Source organism: Meleagris gallopavo, chromosome 13 (assembly GCF_905368555.1).
Source record: "Meleagris gallopavo chromosome 13, MGAL_WU_HG_1.1, whole genome shotgun sequence".
NCBI classification, from domain to species: Eukaryota; Metazoa; Chordata; class Aves; order Galliformes; family Phasianidae; genus Meleagris; species Meleagris gallopavo.
The window spans coordinates 10428523-10455870 of record NC_139416.1 but is presented as its reverse complement, the minus strand read 5'-3'; the positions used below and the strand labels follow the sequence as shown (position 1 = coordinate 10455870).

Sequence of the window (27348 nt, the reverse complement as noted above, 5' to 3'; positions counted from 1 at the left end):
TAGAAATTCTGATATTTGCTTCAATATTATGAAAGCGAATAGTAGCCTGGACTTGGCTGCACTCAGACACTTAAAGGAAAACCGAGCAGCAGGCCCATTTTATCAGTGGACAGGAGATGTACCTGGTTATTTGACCAGATGCTTGACTCGGCTGGCTAAAACAAATTTGGCTAAAGCTTTTCTTAAACTTTACTTGACAGTACCAGGTTACAGCTGCATGGGACAGGTTAGTGCTCTGTGGGCTCCAGAGCTGCTCCAGTACCTCAAGAGAAGAAGCTGCCCTGACAGCAGCTCTGTCAGCTGTCCCAGCCTGCAAAGCCTTGTACCCTGGTGCAGGGCATCCTTGGCTGGCTGGCCAGTCACACAGCATGCTGTGGCTCTTCTGCTTTGTGTCCCTGTGGCAATTGCTGGAGGATTTGGGTCGATGATGGTGCTCACTTGATGCCAGGCACTCTCAGAACTGGGCGTTTGACTGTGCTCAATGCAGCCATTTAGCAGCTGTTCCTAGTAGGCAAGTGGAAATTAGGTTTTTGCCTTTATTTCTAAAATGCAGTGTGTAGAAACCAATGCAGTGCAGTCTGCACTATTTGTGTGATAACTTGCTGCTGCTTGTTTATGAGATAATTATTGTACTATCCCTGAATGAATGTCCTCTAAGGTAGAAGACATATCAATCATATTAATTATTGCTAATAATAGTAATTAGCATGTGAGTAAGCTATTTGCTTGTTTTGTGAGTTTAGGCAAGTCACTTTCTTAATAGCTTGTTTTTTTTTTTCAGCTATGAAATAGGGAAAATAGTAGTTTTCCTCAGTTTTGCATGCAGTGTGAGTGTTGCATGTGTTGTGGTTTAATTAGCAGGTGGCTCAGCACCACACAGTCATTCGCTCACTCCCTCTTTTCCAGTGGGATGGGAGAAAGAATTAGAAAAAAAACAAAAACTTATCTACTAAAATAGAGAAAAGGTAAAGGATAATAGTTAGGACTGTATGTATGTATATGAATGTCTATAACAAGTGATGCACAAGCAATTGTTTACTACCCACGACCAATGCCCAGGCGAGCCCCCCAGCATGCAGAAACTAAACTTTTCTAAACTTTCCTTCCACGTGATGTCATATGGTATGGAATATCTCGTCGGCCAATTTAAGTCAGTTGTCCTGATTCTGTCTCTTCACAGCACCTTGGGCCCCTTAGAATCATAGAATCACCAAGGTTGGAAAAGACCTGTAAGATCATCCAGTCCAATCGTCCACCTATCACCAGTATTTCCCACTATGTCCCTCAGTACAATATCTAAATGCTTTTTGAACACCTCCAGGGTTGGTAACTCCATGACCTCCCTGGGCATCCTGTTCCTGCACCTGACCGCTCTCTCAGAGAAGAAATATTTCCTAACATCCAACCTGAACCTTCCCTGGTGCAACTTGAGGCCATAAGGCCTGGCTCCCTGCTCCTTTTGCTCCTCTTGTTGGTAGGACAGCAGAAGAAATTGGGAAAACTGAAGTGTCCTTGGCTTTGTACAGCACTGCTCAGCAACAACTGGAAGCATCAGAGTGTTATCAACATTGTATTTCTCCTAGAACCAAAACAAAGCATTGTACCAGACACTATGAAGAAAAACAACTCTGTTTCAGCTGAAACTAAAACAGTATGAAACAGACTGCATCAGCTGTATAGGAAGGGAGGTCAGTTACCTGTGTTTGCCAGCTGGTACAGAGCCATGAGGAATCGAGGAGCAGCAGCTCATAAGCTGTGCAGTGACTGGGATTGGGGCTTGTAGATTTGCTGTGCTTGGGTGAGGTAAGGTTGTTTCATGTCTTAGGGCAGTCAGCTGCCAAACACCCTTGATATTATGAGCATCACTGAGAGTCAGTCTAAAACATCCTTTTTGCCATGTTTACTTTGCACCCTTCTCATTCAGGGCAGAGTCAGGCCTGATTGACTTCTGCCAGGATGCTGTGCTGAGGAAATCACAGGATTAGAATTTGAGGCTCTTCTGCCAACTTGAGAGCTGCCAGGGTCTGCACGCCACAACAAGAAGCAGGATGTACAAGCCCTCATGTGTCTTCTGTAGTGCCTCAGGATATGCCAGTGCCTGCCCTCACTGAGGGCACTGATTTCTCGTAGAGAAATCAACATAGTTCAGGATTTGCCCCTAATTATCTGTGCTGCTTCTGATCATAATGGGTGTGCAGTGAGGGTGATGGACAGAGCTCTACCACATGAAGCCAATGCCCTCTTTCTGTACTGGTGAAGGCAGTGTGTGAGCAAGTTGGAAGTGCATCAGCACATCAAAGACAAGTCTGTGGCCAGAGTGTGGCCCCTTCATTTCCCATACAAAGGCCAAGATGTCCTTCAAAAAGCTATTCTGACCTCTGTCCTTTTCCTCCTTCTCTTTCTCATAATTTTATTGTTAGCTCCTTTATTTTCATTTAGGTAAGTACATCAGGGCAAAGGACAGCAGTCCTTGGTTTCTTTTCTGGAGTAGGTCTATTTCTTGGCCAAATGTTCTCTTGCCCAATCCTGTGCCTGGTTGGCCCTACACCTCGTCAGCAAGCTGGCACAAGCTCTGTACTCAGAGGTGTTCTGAAAGATGACAACAGTGCTGCAGTTAAGAGCAGGAATGGACTGGGAAGGGCAGTGACAAATCTTTTGGTGGAGAGGTTTAAGAACAGTGGCAAAGCAGCAGAGATCAAGAGCTGGTTGCTCGTGATCCAGCCTAGAGAGGCTCTGTGACCCCCCTGAGAGCTATCCTGGCCCCATGTCTTTTTTCTGTGATATATGGCACAGAGCCGTTTTACCAAAGAGTCTCAAAGAAGATTGATGGTCTCAGTGCATTGTCCATGCCGCCAGGCTCCTGGTCCCCACCAGAGCTACCAGGCAGCTGGAAAGACAAACAAGAGCTGACTCCACCTACCAGCAGTATGGAGACAGCAGCCTGTGAGATCAACAGCCCAAGAATGTGCACACAAAAGAAGCATTTCCCTCTGCCACGACAGTAAAACCGCCAGACAACCACATGCAGCATGTGATTTCCCAAAAGCTTCAGTCCAGATCCTAAGTTTTTTGTGCCACACACTGTTTCCCAGGATTGGATCACAGGGGCAATGTGTAAAAGGCACTTTTAAGCAATGAAAATTAATCACATTTTCCTCAACACTGTTTATGGAAACCGTGAAGAACGCTTCTGCCCCTCTGTGCTTGGCCAACTGGCTCAGCTCTCTGGCCCTGAGAGTTGAACCCACCACGGATAGGCGGTGTTTATGGGGCAGCTGCTCTGTCTTGGAGAAGTCCAAGCTTGTTCTGTGGAATAGAAGCTTCAACAGTGGCCTGGGAGAGGTTTTCTATTGACCTGTAGTACAGAGTCTTTTGCCCTCTTCATTACTCTTGTGTGCCTGACAGTATTGCTGCTGTGCATTCCCATCCGCAGCTGGTATGCAGCCTGCAGTACGTACTGTGCCATCTGCCTGCCTAAGCTGCAAGTGGCTTGTGAGACATCCAAGTATTTGGGAGCTTTGGCCACTCGGAACCTGACAGGGAGTGGAAATAAGGTGAGTCAGCACTGGTTTGGTTTCCATCCACTAGGTGGTTTTACACTGATAAAATTTCTTCCCATTTGGTGTAGCAGTTCTGGTGTATGGCAGAGATCTTGTGTGTGGTACCTAAAATCTGGCTGGGCTCAGTTATTTCTGAGTTCATTTTTTTGTATCCATTTTGTTGGGACTCACTATAGTCTGTTGTGTACTTCTTGACTGTAAGAGGTGCTGTCAGTTCATGATGATCACAGGCTTTGTCAGTAGAGTTCTGTAAGATTTAATGAAATCTCGTGTTTTCAATGTGATTTTCTGTATGCGCCTTCACATGTGACCAGTACTGCCTTAGTATCACAGGTAGTTCAGTGCATAGTTGTTTTGACATTGATGGATGCTTTAGTGACAGGAACAGCCATATGCTGTATTCTGTGTTTGTAGTCCTTCAGAAACAAATGTGTTGCTGATGTTGATTCCAGTGAATGTGATCCAGTGGATTCGAGTGGTGTGGTTTCACTTGCTAAGGAAATTGTATCAATTTGCAAATGAGCCTTTCCCCACAGAATAATTCTCTTTGGTTTTAGATTTCAAATTTTCCAGGGACTGGTATCAGCTGGGTTCTATCACTCAAAACTAATGTTTGGTTGATAAGGAGTTTGTTAATGCAGGATGTACCTGGGTGGATGCTGCCAAGAGGAAAGACACCAGGAGCTGGCCACGATAACACATGCAGCAGGATGTGCTTTGTACTTCGTATCCTGAACAAAGTACAAAATTCTGACAATGCAATATTTTAACAGGGAGAAGACTACGAGGAAAAGCATTCTACAATGTCAATGGCAAGGTGTACTGTGAAGAAGACTTCCTAGTAAGTAAGACTTCAGGCATTTTTTTCATTGTTTCTAGACCAAGTTGTTCTTTTATATTGTGTTTGCTTTGAGAGTTGATTTTGTCTTCTGGAGTACCCTTCTGCCAGTGCTGTAATTGGGAAACATTTTACTACTAATTCCATAACAGGATTGGGCCCATAGTTCGAAGAGGTGAGTATGAAACCAAGTATGTAACTGTTCATAAGCATTACAAAGTATAAATTACAAGAATAAACAATGGAGCTGCTTAAGCTTGGGTCTTACTGCATCTACAAAGCCTGTCAAACTCAACGTTAAATATCTGGGGAATGCAAGTCACAACAAGAGGGAAGACATTTCTGTCTGGAGCACATCATTGCTGTGTTCATTGTTGCCTTGTTGCAGGTGCAGTTTTAATATCACAGCTCTGCTAGGAGTGATGTGGAGCTTTACTGTGATTAGCTAAAAACCATGAGCTGTAGAGGGGCAACTAGTTTTCTCTCCGTGCACCCAGAGTTTTTATAAATGCTGTATGTTAATAGAAACTGAGTCATGAAAAGGAAAAGGAAGCTTATTGCTGGGTTGCGTTGTTCCAAAAATAAAGTATTTGTGCAATTAAGTGTGCAGATTGTGCAGTACACAGAGACTGATTTCATAAGTGGCACACCATTTATAATTAAGAATGAGTGAACAGTGTGGCTGGGAATTGAACTGCTGCATTTCAGCTTATAGGATGATGAATTGGAGAAACCAGTATGTTGAATTTACAGCACCTTTGTTGTTCACTGAAATACGTTCATTTAGAATCATGGGTCTTCAGAACAGCTTTCCATTTCTAATGAAAATATGTCCATCCTTTTTGCAAGGGAATTACTCAGAGTATATCCCACAGCAGAAGTATTACTGGTAGTTCAGACTGCACAAATGCGTTTCTCATCAGTGCAATCCATGAAAACTAAGGAAATTCTTAGAATGTAAGCCATGTTTGCCTTTGTGTTGTACCTGTACTCTCAGCATACCACAGCTGGAAACTCCCGAGAAGAGCTAGTCATATTTTGTGCAGAAAAGTTACTTGTTGTAACTGAAATATGTTACTGCTTTGCCTGTATTTTGCAGTGAAAATGTTATTTTCTAACATGCTTTTTTCAACTCCTCCTTGCCCCTGCTTCGGAGAAATGTAGAAAGACAGAGGAAAAATAGACTGTGAGATAGAGGGGCTTTTGACCCTTTGAGATTTTTATTTTGTACTGTTTCAGAATATACTTTTTCCACGACCAAAACCTTTCCTAGAGACTCAGTGGACATGATTGTTGCTATTAGCTTGTAATCTCAGCCTAAACCAGGCAATTTTAAATCTGAAAATCTACATCTTTATGGAGAACATTCAGAGCTTGAGTAAAGGAATTGACATGTTCTGTAGTAGGCTTCTGTAGGGAGATGCAGTGATTTTCCCAATAAAACAGGTTATGGATCTGATAGGAATACATTTTCTGCAACAATGGGAGCTGTTTGGACGTTTAAGGTGTAGATATTTAAGCCTAATCCTGCTGTGGGCACTTTGTAACAGATTTCTCCTACCATGGGGAGATGAGGGAGAAACAGACTGAAGGACTGCAGCAAAATGCAGTAAAAGAAATTCTGAAGTTATCCTGCCAGCATTAAACTGGCTGCTTCTCAGAAAGTGATTTTGCTCTCTTTCATTTTCCCTTGAGCAAACCTCATAGCAAGAATACCAGAAATTGCCTTGTTTCTCTAATTAAAACAACTTTGCCGACTTCAGAGTCCTGTGGACTGAGCAAGCTCAGAACAGAGCAGTCAGAAGAAAAGGCTGCATAGCAGCATTCAAAAAGGAAATCACTTTAACTACTTCTTGCCTCCAGATCTTGCTCCTAAGCAGTGCAGAACCCTAGTGCTGTCTAAAAAGAGGTTTCTCTGTCCAAAACAGAGAGCCAATTATTTTTTTCAATATAAGTGAAAATTTAAAACTCCAAACTTTATTACAGCTTTATATATAGATGAGCTGCTGACAGTGCCACAGTATGATGTTAGCCAAAGAGGTGGGGAGGTGGATTGTGTAAAAAAAAAAAAAAAAAAGAAAAAGAAAAAAAAAATTGCTTCAGGGTGTATTAGGCTAATCTTACACTCAGTTCTGTGAGCACTACCATGAGAACATGAGAAGAAAGCTGGAAGAACTATAGGAGCTGCTATGCATTGTAACAGTCTCTGGAGTGGCTCCGTAGTCCTGAATCCACAAGTCCCCACAGAGACCTGCCTTCCCCCCACAAACATCTCCTGGCCAATAGCAGCTGCAAGAAGAGTACATACTCCTACCTACGTCTGTTGCTCTGTGCGACTTCTTGTCTCACTGCAGCTTCTTTCTGACTATTAAATGCAGTCAGATGCAAGTTGGGTCAGATTCTGGTCTCATTCTTAGGTATGGAACATGGAAAAATAAATAAATATTGGAGACGAAAATAATAGCAATTAACCTACATTGTGATTGTATTCCTGTTAAGAAAATACTGTCTCCTGTTGGTGTCCTTACCCCCTTGGCTTTTGTTTCCCTGAGAACTGATGAGGATGAGTTACATGGTCCTGTATGTATGGGAGTGTCATCACAGTTGCAACCTTGCAGCTGGTGACCTGGTTATTTATTATATAAATCTGACCCTTTCTTTGAAAGGTGCTTTTAATTTTTGGACAGAGGTGTTATAGAAGTGCAGATGTTGTCTGCACTGTAAAATTGCATTATGAGCAATTTCCACTGTGCAGCCATAAAACTATCCAAAACACAGATACACCCATCAAAAACCTTTGGCAGTAGCCACAAGGTACATTCTTCTAACAAATAGTTTTCCCACATGTTTGCTCTTATTGAGGGCACAGATTATCTTTCTCCAAATCAGGCAGTTTATTTTGCTCATTCTTTCCAAGAAAGAGATGCTAGACGTTTTTAGACATACTTGTGGAATTGTAGACGGAGGGAAGATGCCACATGGCGCTGTTGGGATCATCCTTGGACAATAGTGCTAACCTTGATGTGCGAGCGATTCTGAATCAGTGTTAGGGCTGGTGAACCGCACCTAAAGGAGGGGACGTGGCATTACTCTTCCTTTTTATTTGTTGTCAGCCTCCTGGTCCTGATCAGCTGCAAATTCTGCCAGTGTGTAGATCCAAGCCACATGGACTAAATATAATGAAAGAATCAGATTTAGGAAAAAAAAATCACAGTGACAGATAATGCTGATCCTGCCTTGGTGCGCTGAAGAAATTTCCTCATCTACAGTTTCTGGTAGGAGCACTATGATGGCGGTACTGAATAGAAGCAGTAAGAAGAACAAAACTAGAAAGCCCTAGCTTTTCACTGGCTTGCTAGGGCTCCGGGGAAGATACAGTTACTCTTCTTCATGCCACCTTAAGGTAGCAAGTCCAGCAGTTTCCAGCTCTTTCCTCAGCCCTGTTAGGATACTTATTTCATGAAAGGAAAGAAAACAAATGACAGTTTAATCCTTCCCTGAAAGCTCTTAGGACACAGATGGCTAACTAGCCATAACAGGGACACTGTTCCTGGTGAACAAAAAATAAATTCCTTACAGTATAGTAAATAATCCCAGTCAGATGGCGTCTGCCATTTTGTTGATAAATTGCTACCTAATCACTGATGAAGGAAAAACAGCTCAATAATTTTGTCTTTCCTGTTCAATGCTTAAATATCACGTAAAGAAATCTAAAATAAATTACTGTTTTTCTTGGAGAAAAAAACTTTTAAAATGTCACAAAGCGGCCTGAATCTTAGATCTGTTACTGCATTTTTAAAAACTTTTTATGGACTCTTATTTTTTCTCTTGAGGTAATGAACATTATTGAGTGGGAGTCCAGCAGAGGTTAAGAAATGAGAGAACTTCCCTCTAGAGAGGAAATCAGAGGGAAAATGAACCTTGTGACAGCTGTTAGTTACATTGCTTAATGTACTACTGGAAGACACTCAGATGCTATGGAAATAACCTATTACAGACACTACATGCTGCACTGCATAGCATTAAGGTCATACAAAATTTCCCTTTTTAAGATGATTTTTTTCCCCCATCTTACAACTTTGCCAAGTTTAATCTTTTAGGCTGAACTTCTGTGTGCTGGGATTTGCCTCTGGCTAACTTTGCTGTCAGTTTTTGCTGAAGGTTTCATCTAAATCTGTTCATCCATTTCAGTGAATGAGATTGGAGGAAAATCTGTCACCTTGCCTATAAATCCTCAAAGAAAGCTCTAAAAATGTCATTTTACAGATGCCAACCAACCAGAGAGACATAAGATGTTGGGAGGCCTTAAGGTGTCCTCTTTCTGCCCTTTGTGTCCCCGAGTATGGCCAGCCCCACCATGATGGTGTGCTCCTGCCCTGGCTGCCTGCAGCCTTTCTACTCCAGAGGCACAAGGGCTGAGCAGATGGAGGGTAATCAGCCTATAGTGCTAACAGAGCTGTGCCTTGAAACTGTGCTGCCTCTCAGATCTCCCCCTCATTCTAGTTCTCCAGGGTTTCTAATCATTCCTTCCCACCAGCAACTGGCACCTCTTCTTTACACCCTCTTCCTTGCCACAGCCCTAGCCTCTGCTCTGTAACTGACCACTGAACACAGAAGTTGGTTACAGAGAACATACTGGGCCTCATCTTATATCCACAACTGTAAAACACTAAATAATTTTAAAGGTATGAAAGGGGCAATGAGTGCAAGACTGGCAAGGAGGAGACAAAGATCATAGGAGCAAGAAGTGGGATATTAATGGAGGGCTAACTGGGTGATGTGCACCTTCATCTCCTGTAGAACCAAGTAAAATGAGACCCTGACCTTAATTTGGGCCTCTAACGTACATGGCTGAAATATAAATATTAATGATAATGAGGCTATTTTCAGTTTGCACACATGCTGTTTTCCAAACCTGGCAGTGTGGGAAATAGCCTGTTCCACTTGCTGCATCCTTAGGAAGATTGTTTTTATTTAGTGTCATGGAAGCTGGTGTCAGCTGGAGTCTGAAGTTTGATTTTCCATCTCAGAGAGTATAAATGTTTGGGAGATGAGCACTGGGACTAGTGCGTTAGTCTGAGAGCCCATCGCTGCTGACGGAGAGTCTCAGAAAAAAGAGAATCCAGCTGAAAGGTAAACAATTTAAGTTGTAGCTTGTGCCCATTTGATATCTAATGGAAGTCACAGAGCAAATGTAATTCTAGACAATTGCTAGGATGTTGCATTTAGAAGACTTGCGATTAAAATGCATTCTCCAGTCAGAGAACAAACAAACACTGTTTATCGATATGTTTAACAGAGTAATGGAATGAAAGCTTGGAAAGGAATTTGCTGTGCAGTATTTCTGGTAGATGTAAGCTTGAGGAAGTCTGTATTTTCAAGGTGCTGACTGCTGTAGGTTGGGACAGGAGGGACTTTCAAGTTCCATAACGCTGATACCATTAATCTGAAGTGGACAAATCCAAGTCATGTGCATTGAAAGGCAGTTAGTTACCAGCTGAATTCCTGGGTTTTGTCAATGTTTTTCACAGTCCAACAAACTCTGTGCTGAACGTAAAGTCCATCCTTGCCCAATCTATGTCCTTCAGCTGCAACTAAGTGGAAATGCAGAAACACTAAGATATGCTGCTGTGGTAGTGTTTCCATACTGGCAGTAAGACAGAGCACAACAACAGGGTATATGAAAGGTTTTTCGGCAAGATGAAGGGTAAAGTTCTGGACTATTTTGCTTTAATCTCTGCCACCTGCTCTGAGGCTCCAGTATCTTTGATAGTCTGTGAAGGCTCCATTTTGTTCAGTTCAGTTTAATCGCTGCATTTAAATGTGTGTGCAAAACAAAACAAAACAAAAAAAAAAGAAAGAAACTAAACAAAAAAAAAAACCAACCATCTGCATGAAACCAAATTTGATATTCTCTCCCTCTTTTAATGTGACCCCATGAATTTCTTGCATTGTTGTATCCCATGTACTAAGGGTCCCATGCAGAGCGTAAACAATAGAGCAGTGAGAAGACAGATGCTCTGCTAATGGGAAACCAAGGAGAAGAGAGTCTGTGAGGGATTACAGGCAGCCTGGGGTTGGAATACATTATTAGCATGGCACCCAATTCAGAAATTAGTTTTCCAAATTAAATGCCTACAGCATTTTGGCAAAAGCTCCTGATCATCCCTCTCAAAAGCCCTTGAAGTATAAAAGGGTAAGAATCTCAATTCTAGGCTTAACATTCACATTCAGTGACTTCGCAGTGCTGTAAGAGTTTTTACAGCTTCATACCATTGGCAGTAACTGCCACACCTACTGAAATGTGACTCACGGATCTGTTTGCACAAACCTTTAGCAATTTTGAACATCCCCATCACAGAAGAAAATGGCTCTGAATGAGATTCCAGGGTCTGTTTCCAGGAGGAGGGTTTTGTTTTATTGAGTACGTAACAGCAGGGAAGTCTCTCCTTGGGCATGGTTAGGCACGTGAAGGAGTAGAAGCGACATGGCCCTTCCAAGATCTGATGTTGCCTAAGGTAGAAACTTACGATCCTGATGCCTCTGTTGGGCGTGCTTTGTTTTGTTTTGTTTGTTTGTGCTTCTGAAAATCCTGATGAGAATATTGAACTTTAAAAGGCCCTGGCTACACAACCAACATTGGTTGAAGGATTCAGGGCAGACAGGAGAAATGTTTTCCTACAGTACTTGGTGGGATTAACCTCCATGCATAATTGTCCATTATATGTCCAAAATTCATTGTTAAATTCTTGCATATTAGACAGAACGGTTCATAAACCGTCAGATTTTCATAGAAGAACAGTATCAGTCCTAAGTATTTGAGACAGAAGGGGACTTGTTTTTCTCTTCATTGACACAAAGGCGCTTGATGATTAGGCACTTTTTGTCTGTTTGATAATCAAAGTATAGTGGACAGCGAACAAAAGAAAAGTTCAGCCAGCTGAGTCTTCTACTTTATTTTCACTCTTCCGTTCTGGTATACACTAATCATATCTCAAGGTTTTCTAGAGTCTTATTGTAGTATAAATATCACTGGGGAGTTGGATTATGAAGGTCTTGATTCTTGCACATAAACTGAGATTTTGTTATCCTGAGTGAGAAATCAAGGACAAGGTAAATATGGGAGAAGACATCTGGGAGCAAACCAAGGAATCGGGAAAAATATTTTACCAGCTCTTTAGCATTTACTTGTTTTCTTTGCATTTTGGTAATTAGCATATTACTTCTAATCCACAGATGGGACAGTAAAGGATAAGGCTTCATTTTGAGCTTTGAATTTCAGAGCAATTATTTTATAACAAATTCTTTGAATATTTTTGTATATTCTTAATGAGCATCTATAGTGAATATTTGGGAAAGTTCAAAAATACACTTACTTGTCCTGGGTTCGTACTTCTGTAGCCTTTTGAATGCATTTGTCTAGTTTGAGGCTGGTCTGTACTTGTTACCTTCAGAAAAAAAATACACTTCAGAACTTCATAAAGTAAGCCTTGTTCTATCTGCATCTAGAATGAAACTGTATGTATAAACTACTTTGTGTACAAGAAACATAGCTAGGATATGGGTTTCTCAGCTAGGATCTTGCCTGTCAATCCATTAATTATTTCACTGTCTTGTCTCAATCTGCTTTTCACGTCTCTAGATTATGAGGAAGGGCTGGTATACCCAAAATTTCTTTTCCCACCTCCAGCTATGGCAGTAATGAAAAAGAGTACAACTCTGTACAACCAAACCCCTCTTCTCATGGAGTTAAATCATTTACAAGCTCTGAGGGACCAGTGTTGCTTCCACCAGCCAGACTGGGAACCCGTCATCTGGGAGACTTCTTAGTGTGCTGACAGATGATAACGAAGCCATTCTCCCTTGTCTGCTGTCTGGAGCAAGTCACAATTTCTGTCCTGTACACACAAGGCTTGTGAAGCTTAATAGTAATCAACTGTTCCAAAGACAGAGGCTGACAATTTTAATTAATATTTTAAGCTCTGCTTCTAAAATTGTAAACTTAGCACAACAGCCATGTCTGAATTCTCAAAGTTAAGAACAAACTGCAGAGCTGAAGTTGACTGATAGGTGAGATACAAAAAATTTAGAGATGATGATATATTGTTTACTTCTAAACAGCACTGCCATTAGATGGAAAAATGGTGCTGCTGGTTTCCCTGCCTATTATTGTTTTCCAGTCCAAAGAGAGGTAAAGCACAAGCAAAGCCTAATCTACCAGCTGTCAGTCAGTCAGGTTTCAGATTTGTCTGAGATCAATGCTGTGATCAGAAAGAAAGAATAGTGTAGTGGCAAAGGGACAGTTTCCCAAGCCTGTGAAATATTTTATCACTGATATTAGACTTATTATCATTTTATGAAGTTCTCTTAATAGAGTAATGTAGTTCTGAATGTGGCAAATAACAATTCTCTTGTTAAAAACAAATCATGGTTTTAATACAGTAGGGTAAGTAAAGAGTGGTCTTGTGTCAGCAAAACCTTTCTTTCTGATAAACAGTGTAATTTATGACAATCTAGTTAGCACTAAATGACATTAACATGACCATTAAGCCATTCTCTCCCTGAGGGATACCGTTATTTCTTAATCAATAGTTGGGTAAATGCTCCTTTGCATTCCTTATCGAACAACAGCCAGATGGTACTGGTAAATTCATTCCAGCAGGATTTTAGAATTAGCTGGGTTTGAATTATTGTTAATCCTCTGCTGTCTGTGCTGCCAGGACCTACCCACCTGTTTCCAGTAACCCTTGAGTTTGCAACCTTAGGAAATAGTCTACCCAGATGGTTACTGAGATGCAGCACAGCCAAGAAGCATCCCGAGCAGCGAGGCCTTTTCTACCTCAGAAGAAAAAAGCAAGCATTTTGATACAAAGGCTGCTACTTGAAAGTGGGGAGGTGAACTCAGCTGTTTCATCCAGACTTGCACATCAGTTTCACTGCACAATTCAGAGCAATATCTTGCAGAAAGAGCCACCTCTGTATGTGTTCCTCAACACTCCAGTCTCTTTTGCCAAGTTTCAAAGTTGAAGATTGCATAAGCTATATTCCTTAGTGTGGAGCTGTGACAGCTGCCACAGCATCATTTGGTGACTTTTTCAGGCCCATCGAAGTGTCTGCAAGACCCTTTTCTTCATGATCACTTTGTTGCATAACAGCAATAATTTTGCCTCCAACCTCTTGATCTGAAATAACATGTAATCCCCTCATGCTAATAAAAAGAAAACATATGGCAGCAGGTCTATTGTATAGTTTGCTGTCATACACAGCACAGGATAGAAAACAGCATGATGTTTATCTATTTCTGCAGCTAAAAGAATGGCTACTTATAACTCCATTCTTTCTGTTATTTCAACAGTATTCGGGTTTCCAGCAAACAGCAGATAAGTGCTTTGTTTGTGGACACCTCATAATGGAAATGGTAAGAGACCTAAACTAACTGTTTTATATCTTTTTTGATGTATTTTGGATAGCGGTCTGTTAGACATCATGCTTATTCCCTAGTCAGAATATCATTGTGTTTCCACTACTGTAATTTTTCAAATTGAGACAGTATTGTAACCTGAAGTATATTCTTTCTTAATTGCTCTGAAGTACATGAAGTTGGGCTTCTCTTCTACCTGAGATCATGAGATGCTATTTTTCTTCCACATGCCAGTTAAAAAAAGAAATAACAAAGGGAGAATATAGGCCACAGCTTTGTATGAGCATGGTAAAGGAAAACAGGTTGTGCTCTGTAAGACAAGAGCTCGTTCAGTGGGGTCGAGGTCTGGGCTAGAAAAGAGAGAAACACTAGCAATAGTCTTGAGGTTTGTTGCCAGCTCCGTGAGTTGCTTCTTGCTTTATTTACCTTCTGCCACTTGCTCTACATCTGTTAAAATCTGTTATTTGCTACTGTGATTTGTAGGGTGACAGTGGTCAGTTACTTTTATAAGAAAACAAAGAGCTGTGGTTTGAGCCAGATACTGCTGGCATCCTTCTCTAGGTGAAAACAGGATAAATTTCATCTGTTCTTTCTAAGCAGAATTCCAAGTAAAATGGCTTGCACACTGAAGAAGTGCAGATCACATGTATGTCAGTGTTTTTCTCTTGTTCTAAAGTGTATATGAACGTTTATCAGTGCACATAATAGAAGTAGCAATTACACTGCAAACACAAAGGTGCAGTAGGAGCTGGAACAGAGACTTCACTAATGAGAATTCTGGCGCATATCCTGGCACCACTGGTTGGACAAGGATATTGTTCGTTTTAGCCCAAGAGCAAACTTCTAGAGTTGTGTCATGCTGGGAGGGGGAAGGGTATCACAACTTGCATACTTTGAACTGGCCTTTAATTGCAGGATGCCAGGCAAGAGTCTATAATATCTTGTTGGTGGAGTTCAGTGGCCGGAAGCTTGGCAAGTCTGCCTTTCTCCCATCAGCAAGTATGCTCCAAAAGAAAAAAAAAAAAAAAAAAAAGGAGCCTGCTTTGGGAGCTCCAGGAATTAAGCAGTCTTATTTGGCTAATTGCTTTGTGTTCCTCCTTAGGAGTGCACAGACAGCAAACATGTCTGCACAGTCACATTACTGGTGTGCAACTGAGGAATAGTGCTGCAGCTCCACAGGCTTGGGTGCAGCCTGAAGCTTTCAAGGGCTGAAAGTGCAGTTGTTCTGTGCACAACCACACCAGGCTAATGGTGCTCGTTATGTAGCTGTTTGGATTCCAATGCATGCCTAAAGACAAGTTGCATCTGGGTAGGAGCAGTCTTGCAAATCAAAGTGTCTGATACCAGTCACAGAACAGAAAGCTATGCTTCATGTCTTAGTTCCTGTTGAACTTTACCTGTAGAAAGAGCTGCAAGGCCACATGAGCTTTGTCAGTGGAGATTCTCGCCTTACAGTCTGTTAGTAGCTGAGTGATACTGCTAGCAGAAACTTTTTGAAATTGCCTCCCAAAGGTGGTGGTTGCACGTGAAACGTATACAATTGGTGCTACAACTTCTTGAGAGTTGCCTGAACATGGAACCTTCTCTAGCCCTTCCCAGAAGTTGGTGTGCTATCTTTGATGGCCCTGTGCCATGCCACCTCCACTAAGTGGAAGGGATTTTATAACAGTATTGAGAAGACTGCATAATAAAGGCTTTCTGTGAAGCCTTTAAAATAACGGAATCACAGGCATTAGAAGGGATCTCAAGAGATCACTGAGTCCAAAGCCCTGCTAAAGCAGGTACCCTACACACAGGCAGATGTTCAGGCAGGTCTTGAGTATCTCCATAGGAGATAGGCAGTAGGGAAGGTCAGCATGGCAGAAGCATGGGCAGTTTTGATTACCCGTTGATACAGATTTTAGCAAAAATTGATGGGCCCCTATAACTGAGTAATAACTGGTCAGTAAGTGTGGTGGAACAGGAGTTTTGTTATTTTACAGTTGTAGGTGTGAGCAATGGCTAGTTTGGACTCCTTCTGTCATGGTCTGATGCATTTTGTGAATTAACTCCATATCCCACACTTGTATTTGACTGCAACAGATTTTCCAAGTAGTCTCTGAAGCTGTTCTTAATTTCTGTGGGACAGTATTAGCCATGCAGAGCTAATACTGATGGACTTAATCTGATTTTCACAGATCTCTGTAATTATTGGGAGCCTGATAGAAACCCACAGAAATCAGGAACTTTGTTGTTTTAAAAGGCCCCTTGCTGACAGAACTCCAGATTGGTAATTTCATCCCAAAGCGTCATTTTTAAAAGTCAGACACAGCAGTATATGAGGAAGGATTTCATGTAATTGTACACCCATTTATTTTGCTCTTTGCTTCTTAAGATCTTACAGGCCCTTGGGAAGTCATACCACCCTGGCTGCTTCCGCTGTGTGGTATGTAATGAGTGTTTGGATGGAGTCCCCTTCACTGTAGATGTGGAGAACAATATTTACTGTGTCAAAGACTACCATACGTAAGTAAACAAATCTATTGCATGCTTGGAAGATTTATACTGGTTAAGTTACTGGTATAGCTGTGAGTCTTGCAGTAGATGAAGAGTTATTCCTATTTGTTCAGCTGTCCCTTAGGGCTCTTCTCATACGCTGCATTTGTAAAGTGTTTTAAAGTTATCCCAAAACTCACTTGGTGGGTCCTGTGGGGAATTCAAGGGCTAAGCGAGGTTGAAAGTGAGGTTGTATCAGAGGATATATTTCTCTGCTGGCTGCTTCTCTACTTCTTTCAGGACTTCCATTACGAATTAGACGTGGATAATTCTGCAAGTGGTGGTAGGTTCTGCTAGTGTCCAGATGCTAGTGGTGCGTGATACTTGGGAATATAAGTTACATCAAGTTAGGTGGGACAGTAGATATAGAATTAGCAGCCAGTGTTAGAATGATCTGACCTTCACCTGATGAAGTTTTACTGTTTAAGTGATTGCTTTTGGACTCTTTTCTACACTTGCTCAACGGCAATGTAAATGCTCTCTTTGCTCCAGCCGACTAGTAACTCAGCTCATGGAGCAAGAGGAAATCACTTTAAATTCATTTGTATTGGTCTGACTGTATTGTGGAGATGGAGTGATGTTGGCCCAGTGACTACCATAAAATGCAGCTGCAGGTAAAATCAGCTGATGTATTTGGTTTACATAGATCCTAGCTGAGATCAGTCCCTCTCCCATTTAGCATGTGAGCTGGTGACAGGCCCCAGGTCAGGAGCTACTTTGCAGAATTTGAATGGCCTAATGAATAAAGAAAGGTGAGAGAAAGGGCACGTATAAGAAGAGGGTTGGATTGATAATACTTAGAGGTCAAGAAGACCTAAGCAATAAAGCTGGGGTAGATATGCCTTTCTAAATCTCCTTTTCCCTGAATATTGTAAAAAAAACCAACAACAACAACATAGAGATGCCTTCAAACCCAGGTTTACATTTTACTAAAAGAAGGCATGGTTAGAATAGTTCTCCTGGTTCTACTTTTTGAAGAAACTTTAAATGTAATTTGAAAATTTCTTCTTGCACCCTAGGGTTTTTGCACCAAAATGTGCTTCCTGTAACCAGCCGATTCTACCAGCACAGGTACGTGTTAATGTGCACAGACTCTTTACAGAAAACAGCTGTTGGCGTAAGAACACTTTCCAAGAACTTTTCCTCCTTCTTCCACAATGTATGTCAGATATTAAATTAAATACATTTCAGCAGTAATGTCACTCCCAAACATTCCCAGAGGTTGTAATAGTCATAGTGCTTATGTAGCATATTACTTTGTATCATTAGGGTGCTTTCCAGGTCTTAATTGCGCTGTTATAAATCTCGTTTAATTGAAAGCCCTAACTGGGGCTCCAAGAACAATCCAAGGAGTAAAGCTCTGTTTATTTTTAGAATTTCCCATTAGCTCAAGTAGCAATTTTCCTTGTCCGCTATGTTTGCTTTTCTGATGTGCATCTGTTATGATACCCAAGCTTGAAAAGACAGCTGAGGGGTTACCCTGACCCTCAGAAGGCCACACAGCTTGTTGTCCTGGAAATGGTTAATGAAGGAAAAGGAGGAAAAGGAAAATGAAGTGGTTAAAGAGTGGAAAAGGAGGTAGAAAAGTTGCCTAAAAGGAAAGCCAGATGAATGACTGCTGCTTGCAACCTCAGACCATTGTGATGGTACTGTTAGCACAGTAAGACTCTGGAAAAGACGAGCCCTTTCTGCCTGCCCACAGTGATGTTCCATTAAACTCGAGCAGCTGCAGGACTCTCCGAGTTCTCACTGCTCATGTCACTGGCCAGCCTGATCACAAGGAAGGCCCTTAGCACCTTGTTTGTCCTCTCATCAGGTGCATATAGCCAAAGCGTGCCTCCTGTAAGCTGCTGTGCCCTAGTAAAGTCTGTGAGTGGAGCCTCTTGTACCCACCTTTACCATGCGATGTTATCCTACGCTTGTCATTATTATTTTTGCTAAATGACCAGGTCTCACAAAATTAAAAACCTTATGGAAGTGGAGCCAGAACCTCATGCCCTGCTGATGGTGGTATAAGGAGTGAAGTTTCCATAGAGCTTTTCTAGTTTTATGTCTTACAAAATGATTAAAAAATTAATAATAATTAAAAGAAGGTAAAAAAGCAGTCCTACTGCTGACTCATCTGATGGTTAGCAGGATAGACTCCATGTTCTTTCCCACGGAGGTTTCATAGGTTAGTTCAAATCCAGCAGTGCAGGTGCTAACCTGCTCGCGGCTTCTCTCAGACATAGTCTACGTCATATCTGATGCTCTAACCACACCTGGAACTGGAAACAATGTGGGTCAGCAAATTTAATGAGCTCTGTCTTCAGAGGCATGGAAGTGGCTCAGGGAAAGGTTCCTGTAAGCTGTGAGGTTACAGGAAGAGTATGGGCAGCTTGGCAGAGCCTGGGGCTCTGCCAGGTATTACACAGCTCCACTGCATCCACCATCACACTGAGGCTTTGGTCTGTGTGCATAATTACATGCTGGGCAGCTATGTAAATGGCCGTAGGGTACATACACTGCCATGTGCACATGCAGAATAGCTGTGCACCAGCTAGTTTGAGTCGTAGAAAAGTCAGGCTGGGATGTCTACTAGGAACAGTGACCTAGTCATTATGTCATAGTGTTTGGCTTACAATTTGTTCAAATTCTGGGTGCCCTTGGAAAATGATTTTATTTCAAGAGGAAACTCTCCTTTGAGCATGAAATTTTAGCTATGCTTCCCAAATTACCTTTACGATCTATTTCAGACATCCACAGGGCTGCTTAACAGGAAAACTGGTACTGCAGTGCAGTGCATGAAGGGGAAGACCCTCAGCAGTTACAGAGCTCTGTTCTACAAAAGGAGAAGGGATATCCCACACAGAAGCACTTTTCCAAAGCTGTATGTTGGGCACTGAAAGAAGATTGAGAAAACACCACTTAAAAGCCCACTCTTACCTTTTCTGTGCTTCTCCAACAGGGATCTGAAGAAACCATCAGAGTAGTGTCAATGGACAAAGACTACCATGTGGAATGTTATCACTGTGAGGTGAGTGTCACAGAGGAGCTGGGCAGAGGCACTGGACAAGGATTGCTTATACCAAACATTCTCCTCTCAGTAGGTGCATGACTTGCAACCCAGGGTGCATTTACTGACTACTGCATGCCTGGGCAGGTAGGGCTCTGCACCATGGCTCCTGAAGGGAGTCAGAGAAATGAGTGCTAGCTGGGCTGCAAGTGGTGCTGCTATTTCCAGTAGTACCAAATAAGGTTCCTTTTTTTTCCTTCAGTATATTAATTTAAAAGGCTGAGTTTCATTGTGGTGGAATTCCCTCTGAACTTGTAGATGGGGAGAGAGCATAGAAGAAGTTCTGGGTCTCTTTTTCCTGATCTTTTTGGATACAGGTTGGGTGGTTGTGATAAGAGGAGGTTTGAATACATCTGCTTATGCAGGGAAAGACCTTCATCCTGCACTGGAAAGCTCTTCCGGGGGATTTGTGTATTTCCATGCTGGATGAACACTTGTTTACTACGTAAGAGAGGACGGTATCACTGACATTGTTTTTGTGCAGAACATTTAAACATTTATTGGAGCAGATCAAGATCTAGGACTAGTGCTCTTGCTTCACAGGGAGGAGAGCTCAGTTGAGCGTTATCATCTGTGCAGCCCAGGAATACAAGGAAGGAGACAAACTCTTTAATTTGAGATCAACCTTTCATGCAATCCAGCTCAAAAATGGTTTTACAGAGAGGTTTCCAACTGAGGGAGAAGGATAGCAAAATTCAGGGCATCCTGAAATGTATGTGAACCTACATCTGAGCCTATGCACTTAGCCAGCTCCTTCCAAAAGAGGTAGTTGATACTCAAGATAAATTGGCATACAACATTTCAGCATGTGGAGAGCTGTATTTCCCTCCCTTCTTCCCTCAACTATTGCTTTGTGCAGGCTTCACTTAAGATGACAGCTCCCTCCCCTTCTTTCTCAGCCTATTGACATTATATTAGAATGTCCCAATAGGGGTTTATTTTCTGTTCTGTTTCATTATTCATTTCCCCATTCTCTTTCCAGTTTGAGGCAAATTAAGCTGCTTCCACATCTGCTGAGAACGGCAGAGAATACTTATGTACAGTAATCAGGGGGTTAGCTATGTGTTAGCAGGGTTAGGTTACTGCCTAATAGCCTCAAATTAGGCTCTCAAACTGTACACACTGGGTCACTGCTGTCTCCAGCTATGCTAGTTCAGTCAGTAGCAGTATTCTGAGGTGCGTACACAGACACTTTGCAAATGTCCAGTTTCTATGAAATGTCATTTAATTGTCATCCACCATCTGTTCATCAGGCAAAGTCAGTAGTCAAGCTTGGAAACTTTTCTACTTTTCTGTGTTGTCTCTTCCTGGTATGACAGCTTAACAGCTGCAGTGAAACCTCAATAGATTCTCAATCTAAAACTGAAATCCACTGAAGAAATGGACTTTCTTATTAAAGAAAAAGGAATATGGTTTTAGAGAGTTTTTGTTTGATTTGCATCAACATTGAAAGGATGAAGAGGAGAGGGGAAAAAATGTTAGAATTGGGCTAGAATTACTAGTTCTAGTAGATTTTAGTGATGTCATTTTGTTTAATGCAGGATAGACAGGATCCATCTACCATAAACTCTCTATGTTGCTGTCTTTTGTGGCATGAAAGGGAGCTTGCAGGGTTAATCAATGTTGATATAAGATGACCTACCTGAATCACTCATAAAACTGGGATGTATATTTTTCTTCTAGGATTGTGGCTTGCAGCTCAATGATGAGGAAGGCCATCGTTGTTACCCATTAGAGGGCCACTTGCTCTGTCACGGCTGTCATATCAGGCGCCTTAATATTAAATTGCCATCGCATCCACCACCAAGCTATCCAATGCACGTCACAGAACTCTGAAAGACACTTCCATTGCCAGTAAGCCATTTAAAAAAGAAGACAGATTTAAAAGTGACTTTCCTGTTCCTTTAAAGATGATATTCCAGTAATAACCATCTAAACCAGCTATTTATTTTTTAAATCAGAGGTAAGGGGTTCTTTCTAATCTTGTATATATGTGTTCTTTTATTTAGACATTTTCACTGAGGCACTGTCTACTTGAACAAATAATGCGCCATCAAGTCATAACTGTAAGTGGCAGCATTTTTAAAAACAGTGGTACAAAGGGCTGTTCCGCACTCCTTGCTCACATTTCTTCAGTGGAAGTTTTGGCCAAGTAAGGAGTACAGAATAAATTTCCAAAATTTAGCACCTTTTTCACATTGCAGCAGGCATGGTAAGATAAATGCCAGCATTTTCACTAGTTTCCTTGAAATCTGGTCTTAGAGAATACAAGTCTCACATTTTGAAAAACATATGTTCCCAGAATTAGTGAATAGGAAGCAAACGAGCATCTTCAGCAATGACAGCTTTCAGCATGGGTTAGATAATGGCATTCTGTGAAGACATATCAGGACAACTTTTCAACCTACGTGGTTTCACAGTGATCTAAGGACTAACTTTTTTAAAGAAAAATGTCAAGGGTCTCATAAAAAACACGTTACAGAAGAGTATATCCAAAAGAGCAGTACATGCAGGGTTGTAACAATTGAAGGAAGGTACTGAGCTCTGTAATTGCTTGTTATGTACAAGTGTAGCTGTAGCTTCAAAATGCATTCATATGACATTGATGATTTGGCACTTAGTAAACAATTCATCTTTAAATTTTTTTGTTTGTTTAATAGAGTTAGCAGCCCCTTTCTGTGCAAAGGTAAACTTGTCTTTATACTACCTGTTTTATGCAGGCTACCATTTGTTCATTTGTTACCAATTGCTTTAAGAGTGTATGTTGAAAATTATTAAAATGCAGGGGCTGCGGTTTTTGTATTATCTTTTCAGCTTTGTGTTCTTTTCTAGATGTACTTTTCAACAGATTATGGTGGTTATCTTCATTGGAAAAACAAAACACAGTTTAGCAGAAATAATAATCTAGAGTCAGACAATTGAAACACTGATATTTTATAACAAGCATTAGATGTACATAGAATGTACACACTTTCATGTTTTGCATAAGCTGTTACAGTAACCTCAGAGCTCTGGGGAAATGTATGTCTTCCATATAGGAAGTTTGATGAATCTTTTTTTTATGGTTTTTCGACCATGTGTTGATGATTTACATGCAAATCACACATCTGTATGTTTAAAAAATTCCTTGCATTCTCATGAGAATTTATCCAGCCTTCCTGAATTTATATTTTAAATAAATCCATCATTGCTGTCTTTGTATCCAAAATTACAATAAAATAAAACTCTTCTGCTCCAGAGGAAGCGGAAATACCAGACCAGATTCTCGGCATGTGTAAATTGGGACACTTCAGTGCGAGCTCTCAACATGGCAAGAATCTGACTGGTCCGTTCAGAAATGATGACGTTAAATTCAGCATGCAGACTGATGAAATGACTTATTTGGTAACACCATTGCAGTTTAGTTTCTTATGCTCCACTGATTTTTTGAAAGCCATTTGTGGTGCTCTTGAAAAAAGTACAAAGGGCATTCAGTGGACACTAATTCCTAAGTGGAATAATTAACTCCCTTAACAGAATTTTTTGACTGTCTGGAATTACCTAGGGGAGGTGGGGAAGAGCAAGGACGCAGGAACAAAAGCTATGTTTTCTGAACTTCTACCAAACTTCCTCTGGCCTAGATGAACCTGTTGTATTGAATGCTCTTTGGCAAGTCAGATACTCCTTTAAAAAGTAATTTTCTAATTAATATACGAGTTAGTGCGAGAGCCGTGTTTTGTAGGAATTACTGTATAACTAGTGTCCTGTTTCTGCAGTGTGAGCTAGGAATCCTCCTTTGCAGAAGGATAGGCATTGGCTGCATGCACACTTGCCTTTACAAGCATTACCTCTGTGCCCATAGTCACCACCAAACCAGCCTCAAGAGGGAAGCAGAAGTACAGGTGCCTCTTGCCCAAACAGCAAATTCTGGAAAAAGAAAAAATTGTCTTCAGTTGGGTTATATAACTAGGTGAATTCCATTAAGGTTACTACAAACAATAGGAAATGGAAAATAGAGCTTCAGGATAAACTTTTAGCCTGAGCTGCAATGTAATACTTTTCCTTTTAAGGAAGCTGCTTTGGCCCACATCTATCTTTGAGGTATTTCTAATTGCTTGTCTTTACAATTACATACTAAAGAATTCAAATTAAGAAAACAATCATTAAAATATACAGAGAATGTTTGAGTCTGTTCCTGTGAGCAAGTCATCCCATAGTAGTACATGCTGTACACTGATGCAAAACCTAAAAAACCACTGTGGCCAGAGGTGGAGGTGACTCTGGCATTTAGCTTGGCCATCCACCAGCACCTTCCCCAGCACTTCCACCTCCAGTCAGCAGCAAGGCTAAGTTTCCAGCTCAGCGTTACTTTTCAAGGGTCAGCATATTACTTAACATTACCTTTTCCTTTTTTTTTTTTTAATGATCGTACTTTAGAACAGAATAATATTTAATTTCACATGTTAATTTGTCCTGCTTGTAGTTCTGCTCAGTACCAATGTGTTAAGTATCCTCACAGTGCTATGTTGAAAGTTACAGTTTCAGTATAGAATAAGAGATTTGTTTAAAACCAGAAAGCAGCAGTTGTTCCAGCATTTCCTAGAGACAGGTGCATTTTGGTTTTGGATAATAAAGTTTGCTTTTCCAGCATTTAATATAAAAACTGGCAGTTGGGTGAGATTTGCCAGTTTTCAGTCAAAGAACAGAGGAAAAAAATAAAAGCTAATCTGAAATAATGATGCATGCTGTAGTGCTAGCAACAGCTTCTGCACATTTTACCTCCTATCTGACAAATTATGTAAGTGAGAAAACTTCATTTAATTATTTTCTTAAGGAGTATACGCTTAAATTAAATCAGTTCAGTACAGATGTAAACTTTCTGGAGCTCATTTTATGATGTGGCTGTTCATCAGCAGCCTTTTAATGTTCTGTACTGTCAGAATATTTCCATAAAGTTAAAACAATACCAACTTGTTCTCATTTGCATCAGGAATGCACCTTACCTCTTTGGTAAGGTAGTCTTACCAAGTCCCTGCAGCACAGAGCTGTTCTAGGTGATTCAGAGTCCCTCATGCGCTGGAGGAAGCGTTCCAAAGAAAGGACCAAAATAATAACTGAAAAACAAAACAAAAGAATGCAATCAGATAATTGAGCTTTCAGAAGGAGTTTGTTTGGGTTTCTTTCTGTTTCTTTTCACTTGTGTGCACGTGTGTGTGTATGTATATTTTGTAAGGTGGAGCTTCAAAAAGAAAACATGGTTAGAGGAGCTCTTTAAGACCAGAAATTCCGGAGTAGTTAAGTAAACCAAAGCTCTAAAGGAGACAAAAGCTGCTTTCTTGTGTTTCAAGGAAAGTATAAAAGTTTGTCATTCATCCTGTAACTAATGCCGTAACTAGAGTGTATAATTTGACTTAAATTAAGTTTTCATTTGAGAAATATTTTCATTTTCTTTAAAAGAATATAGTTTTCTTCCAAGAACTTGGACCAACATTGATTTTTATTTTGTAGGAAATATATAAATTCCCTGTTTGTATATCATGTAACTAGTTTACATGCTGAAAATATACATTAGTTTAACTATTTTTGTATATATCCTTGTAAAACTTTTGAATGTGCTTCTGTCTTTTAGTCTTTAGAATTACTTGTGGTTTTGTGTTTCAGTGTTTGATTCCCTTGATTGTTGAAGAAAAATAATTGGGAAATGTAGATTTATTTATCTAAAGAAGAAGCTACTTGCTATCACCCTAAGTTATTTAATATTAAAGTCAGACGTTTCATTTAACCTTAGATGCTATAATCTGCTTTTTTCAATAAAGACATTTTCTAGTTATCTTTGATTTTGCAGTTCATTGCATAAGTAATATATGTTTCTTAATCTAGGTGGGCTCTACCACCATTTTCAAGAGACCTTTGTACTGCCTAAAGAAATGCCTAACTGATATTAATTTATAGCAGCTGCATGCATGCATGAAAGATTTTGGTCCTCTAGTGCAAGTGTTACTAATTAAGGTCTAAAACATGCCCACAGCTAATATTTTGCAGCTGCACTTAAAGAATTTAGCCACTCTGGCAATTTTTAATTAAGCTTTAACCAGTCTGGAAAGCTCACATGCAGGCCAGTCAGTATGAAGGAACACTTCCTTTTCAAGACTTTCATGAGATCTCAGAGCATTCCAGAAGAGTAGTACAGTCCTGGGCAATGAACTTGTGTAGGTCTTAAGTGCTAACACCCTGGTTTTGGGAAGCTTCTCAAATTTTTGCAAAGTCATAGTAACAAAGAATCCATGCCAAAGCTCTGATGGGATCAGAAAGATTTTTTTTTTTTTTTTTTTTTTGCCTGTATGTACACATTCTACCTTTCCGAAGGTCTGCCTCCAGCTTCACAGCACAGATGGGCATGTTTACCACACAGAGCAGTCCTGCAAGAGCAGCTACAACCTGTCAGGCAAAAGATCGGTCAGCACTGGTATCTCCTTGTCAACTGTGGCCAAGAGTGGATGCCTGGGGAAGAATTGAAGAATGAGGTTTTTTCCCTAGTTTCTGTATACTTACATTCACTGAGTTTCTTTTAAATTTACCTTGTCATGGTCCCATCGTTGTGGATGCTCTTTCCTCCAGTGACTTGCATCAAGTGTTCACAAGTGGCTACTTCAAGTGTGATGCCACTCTGTCCACCAGGGAGGCCTGCTGCAGCTCAGCCACGTTGGCTTTTGCCAAATACAAATGATTTCAAATTCAGAAATGAAACTTATTGGTGGGTTTCATACAACAGTTATTTTGGTAAATTTTTCTTCCACATAGTCAGAATGGAAAGAGTTACAAACAAATGTTTTAGAGACACAGTCTACACTTCTGCGCTTTGAAACAGATGTACTGCATGTCTATAAGGACTTAGAAAATATATGCTGTTTTCTCACAATTCTTAAAAAATCATTCAAAGTGAGCAATTCACGCCCTCTTTGAAGAAATAAAAAATATAAAGACCATCTAATTCATAAAGCATTTTAACAGCACATCACCACGAGTGACACAAATGTAGTCAATAAAATCTAGGACATACTCATAATGCAGCAAGTATTTATGCCAACTCCTAACTAGCCTGGTTGAAAAGAACAGAACATTAAAAAAATAGTTACTGCCCCTTGTGGGCCTCCTTGCAGGAAACACATGCTGGAAAATGAATATATATTCACTGCAGAGAGCGCATGAGTCAGGACCTGGTTCCCAGAGGGGAGCACTACAGAGCTCTGCAGTTCTCTGGCATCTAAGCCACAGGACAGTGTACCACTGGAAACTGCTACATGATGCATGGCTGCTAATCTGCTGACGTGCAGAATATTCAAGAGTGCTTTGCTAGCCCTGCTTTTCGCCTTACCAGCCATTCCCAGGTCTGCAACCTTTAATTTGCAGCTGTAAACAAGGATTTTCCAGGTCTCCCAAGACTGAGCCAAGGACACTGGCTACTGATGGGAAGCACTGGCACGGTGTGAACTAGTCTGGTGTCTGCCTTCATCTCACGTCACTGTTACTCAACTTTTAGTCATGCTAATTCATAGGCTGAGAAATAAGCGAGGACTCAAAATAAGTGAGGTTGGACAAGACATCAGGAAGTCATCTGATGTGACACTTGCATTCCTCCCAGAAGGCCCAAAAGAAAGACTAAGTATTACACACTTACTTATATGTGTGTAATACCTTAAATATTCCCTTGGGTGTGTAATTGAGGAAGCTGGATTTGCAGGCTCATTTCTACCTCTACTACATTTTCTGATCAGCCCAGTCTGACAGGTATTAACAGAGTCAGCTGCTCAGCATTCACAGTTGGTGTTACAGGTTTCTTTCCAAAACCCCAGCTGGTTGGATCACTGCTGCCCATACTTTTAACTTCACACCAGCTAAGAGGAGCAAAAGGATGGCAGAAGTTAGCAAATGAAGAATGACAATGAATCAGGGCTCTGCT

General features: G+C 40.9%; 1 protein-coding gene across 2 annotated transcripts in view; it reads left to right on the top strand.

The window, feature by feature from the left end:
- The window catches only part of WTIP (WT1 interacting protein), a 76332-nt gene extending 51114 nt beyond the window's left edge, over positions 1 to 25218 (top strand). Inside the window, exons 3-9 of one of the 2 annotated variants that reach the window (XM_085234756.1) lie at positions 4334 to 4401; positions 13754 to 13816; positions 16194 to 16324; positions 17374 to 17425; positions 19302 to 19370; positions 21093 to 21263; positions 21419 to 25218. In XM_085234756.1, the coding sequence (XP_085090882.1) occupies positions 4334 to 4401; positions 13754 to 13816; positions 16194 to 16324; positions 17374 to 17425; positions 19302 to 19370; positions 21093 to 21245 (536 nt within the window). In that variant the 3' untranslated portion in view covers positions 21246 to 21263; positions 21419 to 25218. Of the gene's footprint in view, positions 1 to 4333; positions 4402 to 13753; positions 13817 to 16193; positions 16325 to 17373; positions 17426 to 19301; positions 19371 to 21092 lie in introns of both variants that reach the window. The other variant, XM_085234755.1, reaches the window with a different exon arrangement.
- Positions 25219 to 27348: the final 2130 nt, after the last annotated feature.